Here is a 13,378-nt window from a genome sequence, read left to right as displayed (position 1 = left end):
AGACAGAAGAGAAAGGGAGAATTGGAGACAGAAGAGGGGAGAAAGGGGACAAAAAGAGAAGATTAAGGGAAAGAGAGAAGGGGGGGGAGACAGAAGAAAATGGGGAGAGACAGAAGAGAAAGAGGGGAGAGACAAAAGAGAAAGGCGAGAGAGTCAGAGGAGAAAGGGAGAATAGAGAGACAGAGAGGAGGGGAGAGAGGGGACAAAGAGAAGAGAAGGGAGACAGAAGAGAAAGGGGAGAGAGACAAGAGAAAGGGAAGAGACAGGAGAGAAAGAGGGGAGAGACAACAAGGGAGACTAGAGAGAGAGAGAGGAGGGGAGAGAGGGGAAAGGGGACAAAGAGAAAAGATTAAGGGAAAGAGAGAAGGGAGACAGAAGAGAAAGGGGAGAGAGACAAGAGAAAGGGGAGAGACAAAAGAGAGAAGAGAGAGAGAGGAGGGGAGAGAGGGAAAAGGAAACAGAAAGAGAAGATTGGGGGAAAGAGAAGGGAGAGAGACAGAAAAGAAAGGGCAGAGAGAGAATAGGAGAGACAGAGAGGAGGGGAGAGAGGGGAAAGGAGACAGAAAGAGAAGATGAAGGGGGAGAGAGAAGGGAGAGAGACGGAAGAGAAAGGGGACAGAGAGAGAAGATTAAGGGAAGGAGAGTGAAGAGAAGGGAGAGAGACAGGAGAGAATGGAAAGAGACAGAAGAGAAAGGGGAGAGAGCAAGAGAGAAGGGAGAGAGACAGAAGAGAAAGGGAGAGGGGAGGGAGAGAAGGGGCTAGAGAGGGGAGGGAGGAGGAGGAGAGAGATTTCTGGGAGAGAGAGAGAGAACGCACTGGCTAGCTGGAGGGCTAGCTGCTGGCTGCCTCTCTCTCTCTGTCTCTCTCTCAGCCCTGTGGGCCCCAGCTCTGAACATCCCCTGTTCTTCCCCGCGGAAGGGAGAAGTTGCCTTTTGGTGGGTGTGGTTTCCCTTGGCTTCACGGTTTTACGATTCGAATTCAAATAGCCGCCGTCCTCAGACTTACCACACGATCGGTTGGCTGAAAAAAAAACCCCGGTACCTTGGGTCGATCTAGTGTAACCTGGGATCAATATTCTCATAGGAGTATGTTGGAGGTGGGGGCTTGATGCCTGAGGCCAGACTGGGTACCCTGTTTTTCACCCACAATTGTGCACTCGAACGGCAATGAGGGGGATGGCACCTATATTGAGTCATTCGTTCATTCAATCGTATTTACTGAGCCCTTAACTGTGTGCAGAGCACTGTCCTAAGCGTTTGGAAAGTCCATTTCAGAGTAATATGTATATTTCCTCTGGCGGAGGCTTTTAAAATTGTTTTGCAGTGGCTTCCGTGCCCCTCCCTCACCCCCTTGAAGCGGGTTAAGACAAAACCTAGGTGCTGTTCTCTCCTGGTTATCTGCCTTCTCTGGCAGATACTTCTCAGCATCTCTCACCAATTCTTCCTCTACTTCCCACCCGCTAACTGTGCGTGACTCTTCCCCTTCTGCCTTACCTGGGGGATCTACAAGCCCACAACCTTGGTGTCATCCAATAATAATCCAATACTAAGTTAAATAAAACCACAAAATTCTTTCACTTAAGAAAGTGGTAGGATTTAGGAGAAGAAAAGTTAAAAGAGCACTCTGCTCTCTCATTCAACCCACACAACCAATCCGTCACCAACACCTGCCCATCTCACCTTCATAACCGCCAAGATCCACCCTTTCCTCTCCATCCAAACCGCTACCTTGTTAGTACAGTCCCTCATCCTATCCCAACTGGATTACTACATCAGTCTCCTTTCTGGCCTCCCAACCTCCTGTCTCTCCCCACTTCTAGTCCATACTTCACTCCGCTGCCCGGATTATCTTTCTACAGAAACGCTCAGGGCATGTCACCCCCTCCTCAAAAATCTCCAGTGGTTGCCCATCAACCTTCATATCAAGTGAAAACTCCTCACTTATTGGTTTTAAAGCTCTCCACCCCTTTGCCCTCTCCTACCCCACCTCCCTTCTCTCCTTCTCCATCCCATGCCGCACACTCTGCTCCTCTACCGCTAACCTTCTCACTGGGCCTCGTTCTCACCTATCCCACCATTGACCCCTGGCCCACAACCTACCTCTGGCCTGGAAAGCCCTCCCTCTTCACATCCGCCAAATAATCACACTTCCCCCCCTTAAAAGCCCTACCGAAAGCTCACCTCCTCCAGGAGGCCTTCCCAGACTGAGTCCCCCTTTTCTTCTGCTCCTCCCCACCCCCCCTTGGCCCGGCTCCCTCCCTCTGCTCTATCCTTTCCCCCGCCCCATTGGCAGTTGTGTATATATGTACATATTTATTATTTTATTATTCTATTTATTAAAGATGTGTGTATATATCTATAATTCTATTTATATTAACGCTATTGATGCCTCTGCACTTGTTTTGTTTTGTTGTCTGTCTCCCACCCCTTCTAGATTGTGAGCCCATTGTTGGGCAGGGATTATCTCTATTTGTTGCCTAATTGTACTTTCCAAGTGCACAGTGCAGTGCTCTGCACACAGTAAGCGCTCAATAAATATGATTACTACAGTCCGACCTGTCCACTTGGCTCCTCTAACTCCAACCAACTCTCTGTTCCACATTTTTGTCTATCTCACCACCAGCCTCTTACCTACGTCCTCCCTCTGGCCTGGAACTCCTTTCCCCCAACCCCCAAATTTCCGACAGACCACCACTCTCCCCACCTTCAAAGCCCTCATAAAATCACACTTCCTCCAGGAGATGTGACTAACCTATTTCCTGACTAACCCATTTCCTCATTCTTATTCGCCCTCCCTTGTGTGTCATCCATGCACTTGGATCAGTACCCTTTAAGCACTTTGATATTCACCCCCCCCCCGGCCATTATTTATGTACCTATCCATCTGTAATTTATATTAATGCCTGCCTCTCCTTTAGTCTACAAGCTCCTTCTGGTCAGGAATCATGTGCAACACCTCTACTCTAACTCTCCTAACGGCTTAGTTCAGTCCTCTGCTTAGTAAGCCCTCAAGAGAAGCAATATGGCATAGTGGATAGAGCATGAGCTTACTATGTGCCAGGCACTGTACTAAGTACTGGGGTTGGTACAAGCAAATTGGGTTGGACGTAGTAAGTAGTCCCTGTCCCACGTGAGGTTCACAGTCTTAATCCCCATTTTATAGATGAGGTAACTGAGGCACAGAGAAGTGAAGTGACTTGCCCAATGTAACACAGCAGGCAAGTGGCACAGCGGGAATTAGAACCCATGACCTTCTGACTCGCAGGCCTGTGCTCTATCCACTCTGCCATGCTGCTTCTATAAACTTTCATCCTCCCCCAAATACTCTGCACACAGCAAGCACTCAATAAATACCATTAATTGATAGATTCCTGTACCCACCTTCCTCCTTGAAGCTCTCCCAACCATTTTGCTGCTCCTCCGGGAAAGTAGCATGATGGATGTTGACTGGTCAGAAACTACTGATGCAAGCAGGAGTTTTCAGTCACAACCAATATCCATGCTGGATCACTGGATCCTCCCTTTTTATCTGAGTATAAAGGTTTATATTTATCTTCCATTTATCTGTTTTTAAATGTGTGTAAACCAAAGCTTATACTTTTCACTTAAAGAAAAACTAGGTTAAGTACATTTAGTTGAGGTCTGTGGCTTTGTCGGAAAAATCCAATACTAAGTTAAATAAAAGTGCAAAATTCTTTTGCTTAAGAAAGTGGTAGGATTTAGGAGAGGCACATTCCTCCTTGCCCCTCCCTTGTCCTCCCACTGATTTTTGCTGCAACATCCTGCTGACCACAGGATGGTCTGTGGTCAGATGGTCCGACCACAGAGTAATTGCCTGGGAAGCCAGAGCCAGGGCCTCCTATAAGGTGAGGCCCCCTTGCAGCTGATGGAGTAACTTGGGTTGGGCTTCCTTGTTTCTATACAGTTGCATATTGTAACTATAAAACTATAGCATGGCCTAGTGGATTCAGCACAGGCTTGGAGTCAGAAGGACCTGGGTTCTTAATCACAGCTCCACCACTGTGATTACGATGAGGTAACTGAGGCCCAGAGCAGTGAAGTGACTTGCCCAAGGTTACACAGCAGACAAGTGGTGGAGCCAGGACTAGAGGTACTTCTGATTCCCAGGCCTGTGCTCTATCCACTAGGACACACTACTTCTCTGCTGTGTGAGTCACTTCACTGCTCTGTTCCTCAGTTACCTCATCTGTAAGATGGCGATTAAGACTGTGAGCCCCATGGGGGACATGGTCTGTGTCCAACCTAATTAATTTGTATATACCCCAGTGCTTAGTACAATGCCTGGCACATAGTAAGCACTTAAATACCCTTAAAAAAAATCTGAGTTACATGATCTGAGTATCGCCAACAGAAGTCTAAATCCATTTTGAAAGTATGGCATGTCTTGAAATTGAGTCTCGGGGTCCCCGTTTTTGAACCATAAATTTTGCCTGGGTTACTACACCGTTCGGACCACCCCCTGTCACACTTCCAGTAGAAGCCCAGTGCTCCATGGTCATGTCTATTGCTTCTAGGATGCTATGCTGAATGCAGAGCAGAGAGAAGGTATCGGGCATTGAGGGAATGAATTTCACCTGTTGGAAGTCAGACGAAATGTGCCACAAAGAGCAGAGCCTGACCTGCCACTCTGATGATCCTCCGAATGCACAAGAGTCAGACTTCTGTTCAGGATGGCAACCTGCTCTGGATCGGGGGAAAGATGGAGTCAGCCACAGTGAGCGGGATCCTGGGCTGCCATTTTGGGAGAGAATTTCACAAAGTGCCCTGCTGACAAACACAGGGAGGACTCTGGGACAGTGCCAGCTCCTTGTCCAACTCTTTGTGGCAGATTCAGAAAAATCACTAGAAGAAAGCCAAAGTGCCTCTGGAGGGAGTAGCAAGAGAAGACTGGTTGAATTCAAGTTCCCTCCCCATTCCACTGGACTACTAATTGTACTTTCCAAGCGCTTAGTACAGTGCTCTGCATGCAGTAAGAGATCAATAAATACGATTGAATGAATTAAAGACTTGATCGGGTGGCAGGCTATCTTCATATTTCTCAAACATTGCTCTTGGAATCAAATAATGAAGGACTGTATTCTCTCACCAAAGAAAACTTTGGAAACAAAAGAAATCGAAGGATTCATCCATTTTCGGTTTATTTTCAAATCTACCTACTCAGTTTTCTAATGTGCCAATTATTGTATTTGAAACAGAAGAGGATCATAATTTTAAAAGCCTAATGAAGAAAACTAAAAAGACAGGATACTTTGTAAAAAACAAATGTCTACATGAAATTAAATTTCATCATATTACAGTTCTACTGTTAAGCTTTATGGTATCTATTCCTAATTATTAAAAAAAATAAATCAAGGTTAATGTATATTATTTACAGTACAATGTAAGTCTATAAAAAGGGTGTGCAAAGTGAACTGTAAAAGTAACGTTATTTGTTTAGAAAACAAGCTGCCTTTGTTTATACTTCCTTATTCTTACTATAAATTGGATACATATACTATTTAAAAATAACACTTTTTAAATAGTAAAATATACAGCTAACAGATTCCTGAGAATAACAAAAATATCTTTAAAATATATGTGGCTGTTTGAAGTACAAAATATTAAATTTAAAGAATAGCATGACTGCAAAATTACTCGAGGCTTTACAAAGAGTACAAAACAGTTTGCATTTTCAGAGTGCATAATTATCCATTAGTGCAAACAAAAATCTTTCAAATTTTCATAGATACAAATCTCAGAGATTTGCAGAGGTACGCAAAACATGAAATTTCTTCAACGTCATACGAATTGAGCCCAGTTCTCGATTAATCTTTTCCAAGCGATCTTCCAAGGCTTCCTTAATTAAAAAATGGAAAAAAATATTGAGTTAGAATTGGACCATTAAGTTCTGAGGTTTTCCACTGAAACTTTTGTTTCTTGTTTGGTTTTAAGTGTAACTTTCCATTAGTTCCGAAACAATTAACCACAAACTTTAAAATTAAAAGTGAGTTCAATTTTAATTTCTGCATAAGTATGCTCCGAGTTCATCTGCATTACTCTAAGGGGGCATATCTTAACCTGGGAGGTATAATTATTGTTGTTTAAAAAGAAGGACTGCTCATATTTTACACACACACAAAATAGCTATTTCCAACCCAACTTCATGACTACATAAACTAGGGAGCAGCTCCTTTAATTTCATTGTAATGAAATTTCACTGAAACAGAACAGCACAGAATGCAACTGAATAGAGCCCCGTCTATTTTGTTATAACTGATCTCATTATAATGGATTTCAATATGCATTTGGCTTGGACTCCACTTAATGAAGAATAATGCGGCACTTACTTTTTAAAATCATTCTTGTGAGATATAGCAAATAATCAATCCCTGAAAAGTTTACTGGTGCTCCATGTCAAAAATAAATTATAGGTTACGTAACAAAGAAAGTGACATTTAACGGCAGATTTCCCGCTGCACCCCCAATCTCTGGTCAGACTGGCCACTCTCTGGCAAGCAGGCCGAAAGAAGCATATGCGGCCATGGGTTCTGGAGCTGTCGCCACCAGGACTCGGGGGTCAACAGAGGGCAGCTGAGGACAGACAAGGATATCTTCATCCCCACTCTCCACCGCCACGGAGAAGAGTCACCTTGCTAGGGAGATGAGTGGGTAAAAACAGATCTATCCAATTTTTAGAACAGTAAACTTACCCTCTTGTTGCAGTTTGGACCTAGGAGAGCCCTTTTTGGAGTGGGAAGGGGCCTGAGTACAGTCCCAACTGCTTTTCTTGTGGCTGCTGCATTTCCTTTTTCTGAGTTTTCCCCCTTTATTTTTTTTCCCCCCTTAGGAATCTCTTCTCTCTGCCCTCACACCTCCTTTTAATTTGTGAGCCGCCCCGCTGTGGGTCGGGAACCATAGCTACCAATATTTTTGTACCTTTCGCCAGCATTTGCTACAGTGCTTTGCATGTGGTATGTGCTTGAAAAATTTGAAATAACAGTGAGTTAAATTACCATTTACAAATCAACTTCAATTTTCATGTTTATCATCTGTATCATCTAAGAGTTTAAATTGAGCTCCAGATAGCTAAATCTAACAATTGGAAAGAACTCCAGCACTTAGTAATGCAAGTCTGCATATTAAATACAAACAAATGCAGAACGTTTCATCAGGGTTGGTCTGTCTTCTCAAGAGAATAACTAAATTTCTCTGACAGACCAAAGAAGGAAATAGTGGGATAGAAACTGTATATTACAGCTTATAATATGCTAAGAGATGAAAGATGAGCCTGAGACCACCCAGGACTTCAGCATGTTTCGTGGGTCCACCTAGGGTGCTGGGTTTCTGCTAATTCTGTTGTAGTGTGCTTTCTTAAGCGTTCAGAACAGTGCTCTGCACATAGCAAGTGCTCAATAATTACCACTGAATGATCGAACTCTAGGATCTCCCAGTTTCCATCTGAGGGTGAATTTCAAAAAAAGACTCAAATCAACTCTTTCTAGAGCCAGAAGGAACTTAACGTGGCCCAGCAATTTTTAATGGCAGAAGTGCCAACTTAAGAGGCTAATTTTCTTCTATAACAATATTGCAAAGTAGAATACTGAAGACAAAATGGAAAAAGGATTTAAATTTCAATATTGAGAAAATTCCAGAAGTGCCTGCTGGTCACGCAATACCCACAAGTCCCTGCTCAATTAATGGAAGAGCATCATTGTTCATCACAGAGCTACAGTAATTGGAAAATGTGTAGCAATGTCAAGTGCCTATTGAATAAGGAAGGAATTAAAAGATACACTAAAAACTAAGGGGCTGAGTGGAGGAGGGAACCTAAAGATTGGTTTGAGGCATAATTGAGTGAGAAATATTGTAACTTCAAAAGGCAAGATCTCAATCTAGCCCCCACACTTTGCTCCTCTACTGCAAACCTACTCCCTGAACCTTGTTCTCGCGGCCAACTTCTCACCCACGTCCTGCCTCTGGCCTGAAATGCCCTCCCCATTCATACTGGACAATCACTCTCCCCAAATTCAAAGCCTTACTGAGGCACACCTCCTCCAAGACGCCTTCCCCAACTGGGCCCACATTTCTTCTTCTCCCACTCCCTTCTGCGTCACCCTTACACTTGGGTTTGCACCCTTTATTCACCCTTCCCCCAGCCCCAGGGTACTTATGTACGTATCCATAATTTATTTATTTTTATATCTATATATATGTATATATAATGGTATTTGTTAAGTGCTTACTATGTTCCAGGCAATGTACTAGTTACAGGATAGACACAAGATTGTGAGGTTGTACAATCCCTATCCCACAAAGGGCTCAAGTTTTAATCCTCATTTTATAAATGAAGTAACTAAGGCTCAAAGAAGATAAGTGACTTGCCCAAGGTTACACAGCAGACAAGTGGCAGAGTTACAATTAGAACCCAGGTCCTTCTGACTCCCAGGCCTGGTCTCTCTCCACTAGGCCATGCTGCTTTTCTATCTTTCTGTCCCCTCCCCTTCGGGACTGTAAACCCACTGTCGGCAGTAAACATGTCTACCAACTCTATTACACTGTACTCTCCTAAGCGTTTAGTACAGTGCTGTCTGAACACAGTAAGTGCTCGATAAATATGACTGATTTCTCAAAACCTAAATTATTTTAAACAGCAAAAGAGCATCAACCATTCCTCAAAATAAAGCGGAAAATAATTATAAAGGAAAATCATTCTTGAGGACATAGATAATAATACCTGCCATTCCTTGAAGTCACTTTCTTTGAAGGCTGAAATGATTGGTAAATTCAGTCATTAAGTAAAGCATGTAGGAAGATCAATTTGGAGTTAACTAAACCAAAAATGTTCAGTAGAAAAATGAACCATGAGCCTTTTATATTAAGCCTCTAAAGAGAGTCAAACGTGGAAATTTTACCTGGTTTAATCTTGTTTGCAAGGTCATTCTTCCTCCAGTACAAGGCATTCGGCTTAGAGCTGCTTCAATCTGTTAAAACACCCACATGCAGATCTTAAGATTTTTAAATTATTTTAATCAAAGCAGTTAAACCTAAATTTAGCTTGGGACTAAAATATACACATTTGCATCTAGTATTCTCTAGCCCAATTTGTGTCTCAGTACAATCCACTACATATTCTATTATTGCTGTTAGGACCTTCCTAAGAGAATTTCCAAGCAGGAATATAATAATCATTAGAAGAATTTTAAGTGAACTACTTCAGGGCAATAAGCCTGGACTCAATCTTTGTTCACCCTTTCGGTCACAAGAACTAAATTCCAACAGAAAAGAAGAAATTGGGAACTTTTTTTTACCTGTTGTTTTTCTTGAATAAGCTCATCGAAAAGCCTCTCAGTTTCAGCTAGTGTCCTAATTCTTGCCGTGTACTCGAAATCTTCACCATATGGTGTAACTGATAGAGATGTACATTCATCGTTGGGAACCGACATAGTCTCCTCCCAGGCTGACCCCACAGATCCTCTTGTCATTCTGCTAGGGAATGGTCCAGCACAAAAGCTATGCTTCACCTGGTTATCCTTGTTTGAAAGTTTATTTTCTATTAGAAGGAAAAAGGGCTGATTAATTAACAATCCTTGATGAAACACTGTATATTTTATGTGGGTGTATGTACACAAATATACATGAGATACCTAAAATATAACCCCCTAAATTACATATTGAGGGAAAATACAATAGATAATTTTCTGTGTTTAACTTCTCTGCCTACCTTTTGGATTATGAGCACTTCTTGCGACCAGGACTGTCTCTAATCTAATTATTTTGATTCCACCCCGGTTTTCGGCACATAGTATATCCTTATTAAATACCATAACTAGCTAAATCACATAAGTGTTCTTAATCGATCAATCGTACTTATTGAGCGCTCACTGAGTGCAGAGCACTGTACTAAGAGCTTGAGAGAGTATGACACAAAAGAGTTGGTAGACACATTTCCCGTCCACCAAAAACTCACAGCCTAGAGGGGGAGACAGACATTAATAAATTACGGATATGTACATAAGTGCCTGTGGGGCTGAGGGAGGGATGAATAAAGGGCACAAATCAGGATGATACAAAAGTACAATATAATGAAGAAATATAATTTTGAAATTGGAAACAATTCTAATCCGCAAAGAACGGAAGCCAAAAGCATCATTCAAAAATATTTAAATACCTTCTTCATCACTGAAAGAAAGGAACTGCAATCGTTTTCTTGGACTGCTCTGTTGAATTGAAGACACAGGAACACTATCCAAATCATCCAAGAGTACATCAAATCTACTGAAGGAAGAAAGTCACTTTTAAAGAAAAAAAAACTAGACTTTACATATGTCCCCCACCCTATCTCCTCTTAAAAGTAAACTGGTCCAATTCAACCAATACTATTAGTAGTTTTGCCCCTAAGCATTGCTTAAAAAAACAGCAAAAGACTGTACATTGTATAAATACAGTGAAATTCAGTACAAGATTAGTTCTTTCGTTTTGTCATACATACTCCTCTATATTAATTATAAAGTCTCCCTTTATCATGCATATTGCAACAAAATAACTCTAAAAAATAGAGAAATCTATAAAATCCAATCTTTGACAGTAAATGGATTCTAAATGAAAGTACAACATGAGTAATGGATTTTATTCAAATTTTGGAAACTCTTACCGAGTTACACTGCTTTCGTTTTGGCTAAGCAGATGGCTGAATCCTGGGGAGAGATTCTCTTTTGGAGATCGCTTTGGGCTATAAGTCGCGGTCACTGGTGAAAGCATTATCTCCCTTTTTGCTGTAAAATAGAAGAGGGAGAATTTTTTCTACATGCTCTAGAAATTTGGCCCAAATATTTTTCTTTGGGAAGAAAGCACCAAAATGGAGTTTCAGTAGCTTGGTTAATTGGGGAGTTAATGAGCCTCTACTATGTGAGTTTTAACTGAAAACAGTGAATGGCAGGAGAATAAACACCTAAGCTTGGAAAAGGTACACTGAAAGAGATTTTTAGAGCACAGCTACTCTTCTCACCACGAAAAAGCCAATATGAGCCCTAGAGCTCCAAGCGGGAAACCACATTACTGAGAAATTTTTAATTCTCCCATCCCTTCTGTTTTTCAGCCAGACTCACAGCCAAAAGTCAATTGTTTTGGGATCTTTTTCAGTATGATAGTGGGAAGCAATTATTCACATGATAAAATTTCACAACCCAATACGGAATTGATTTTGGAGGTTTCAGAAACCTACCATAAAATGCTGAAACTGAATTCCCAGGAGCAGACCTTATAACTCCACAACTTCTTAACTGTTAAAAAAAATACTGATCTGAGGCTTTAAGGATATGAAAAGTTGTATTGTACTCTCCCCCAAGCACTTAGTATAGTGCTCTGCACATAGTAAGCACTCAATACCCTTAATTGATTGATTAAAACAGGCCCCTTCAATTTGCAAATCTCTTTTAAAGGCCTATGAAAACTTGTAGGAAAAAAATGTCAACATTCGATTAAGCAACTGCTTTTTTCTTTTTTATAAAATTATTAGTAGTATTGGTTTCATGACAGTATGGTCATGAAAAGCAGCATGGCCTAGTGGGTACGGTACGGGCCTGGGAGTCAGAAGGACCGAGGTTCTAATTCCCACTCTGCCACTTGTCTGCTGAGTTACCTAGGGAAAATCACTTAACTTCTCTGTGCCTTCGTTTCCTCATCTGTCAAATGGGGAGTAAGATTGTGAGCCCCATGTGGGACCGGGGCTGTACCCAACCTGATTTGCTTGTATCCACCCCAGCACTTAGTAGAGTGCCTGGCGCATAGTAACTGCTTAAGAAATACCACAGTTTCATTATTATTATTATTTACTATTAACATGGTTCTTGTTGAATACCAATTTTATACCTTTTGGAGCCTGTTTAATCTTTGCTAGAAATCAAAATCTTCAAATATACCAACTCTCAATTACCTCCAGAGTGGGCTCTAGTCTTTCTCTGGGTAAAGAGGAGGATCGTTGTTCTGCCCTATGTCTCGGTTTCCCACAGCCCCCTGGACAATAAAAGCACTAAGCTGGGGCCAAGACCCCACTTCCCGAGCTCCGCAGGAGGCAGCAGGATAACCAGAGCTGTCCCCATACCCTCTGGCCCAAAATCATAATAATTAGAAGAATGGCATTTGTTAAGCATTGACTATGTGGCAGGCACTGTACTAAGCACTGTGGTAGATACAAGATCTATAATTCTATTTATCTATTTTGACGCTATTGATGCCTGCCTCCTTGTTTTGTTTTGTTGTCTGTCTCCCCCTTCTAGACTGTGAGCCCATTGTTGGGTAGGTATCGTCTCTATCTGTTGCCAAATTGTACTTTCCAAGAGCTCAGAACAGTGCTCTGCACACAGTAAGTGTTCAATAAATACGACTGAATGAAATTGGTTTGGATACAGGCCCTGTCCCACATGGAGCTCACAGTCAAACTCCATTTTATAGATAAGGAAACTGAGGCTCAAAAAGGTTAAGTAACTTGCCCAAGGACACATAGCAGACAAGTGGTGGAGCCGGGATTAGAACTCAGGTCCTCTGACTTGCAGGCCGTGGCTCTTTCCACTAGGACACACTGCTCCTGGTTCTCACATTTGTGAAGGGCCGGTGGCTTATTTTCACCACATTTACAATTCATGAGAAGGTTTTAGGCAGCTTCTATTCAAAGGCTCTTCATCTGGAACCACAAGGTTCTCAAAGACTGCTCCATCCAGGCAGTGCTTCACTTCGTGTTTTACTGATATTTTTAACTTGAATTTTAACATTTTAAAAAGCACTGATTGGGTTATATTCCTCCTGTTCTATGTGTAGCTTCTCTCCCACTTAGATTTTGAATTTTTTGAGGGCTAAGGACTTGTCTTAATTGAATTTCGAATCTTTACCTCAGTGATCAGTGATTTGCACAACTCTACACACTTAAGAAACGGTAGTGGTAATAATAACTGGGTACTTCAGCTTACCCCTGATCTCATTGTCATTTTGGGGGAGGGGCTAGGGCCAGTCCTGGGCTCAAACAGTGACCCAGTTGCCCACTGTACTAAGCACTGGGATAAATACAAGACAATCAGGTCAGACACAGTCCCAGTCCCTCATGGGGCTCACTGTCTAAGCAGGAGGGAGAACAGTTATCTCCCCCCCTCCTCACATTTTACCAGTGACAAAACTGAGATACCAAAAAGGTATATGACTACCCCAAAGACACAGAGAAGGTGAGTGGCATAGCCGGAATTAGAAACCAGTTCCAACTCCCAGGCCCATGCTCTTTTCAGTAGGACACGCTGCTTCTCATGGAACTGATCTCAATCAATCATGGTATTTACTGAGTGCATACTATGTGCAGAGCACTGTACTAAGCACTTGGGAGAATAAATACAAC

General features: G+C 42.1%; 1 protein-coding gene across 7 annotated transcripts in view; it reads right to left on the bottom strand.

The window, feature by feature from the left end:
- Positions 1 to 5,134: 5,134 nt before the first annotated feature.
- The window catches only part of MPHOSPH9 (M-phase phosphoprotein 9), a 61,895-nt gene continuing 53,651 nt past the window's right edge, over positions 5,135 to 13,378 (bottom strand). For 5 of the 7 annotated variants that reach the window (XM_029056413.1, XM_029056416.1, XM_029056414.1 and 2 more), the window contains 5 exons: positions 10,652 to 10,772; positions 10,169 to 10,275; positions 9,309 to 9,550; positions 8,913 to 8,981; positions 5,135 to 5,857 (listed from right to left, as the gene is read on the bottom strand). In XM_029056413.1, the coding sequence (XP_028912246.1) occupies positions 5,756 to 5,857; positions 8,913 to 8,981; positions 9,309 to 9,550; positions 10,169 to 10,275; positions 10,652 to 10,772 (641 nt within the window). In that variant the 3' untranslated portion in view covers positions 5,135 to 5,755. The remainder of the gene's footprint in view (positions 5,858 to 8,912; positions 8,982 to 9,308; positions 9,551 to 10,168; positions 10,276 to 10,651; positions 10,773 to 13,378) is intronic. The other 2 variants (XM_029056419.1, XM_029056415.2) reach the window with 2 other exon arrangements.

The sequence above is a fragment of the Ornithorhynchus anatinus genome, chromosome 2, assembly GCF_004115215.2.
Source record: "Ornithorhynchus anatinus isolate Pmale09 chromosome 2, mOrnAna1.pri.v4, whole genome shotgun sequence".
Lineage (NCBI taxonomy): Eukaryota > Metazoa > Chordata > Mammalia > Monotremata > Ornithorhynchidae > Ornithorhynchus > Ornithorhynchus anatinus.
This window is presented reverse-complemented; position numbering and strand designations above follow the sequence as displayed.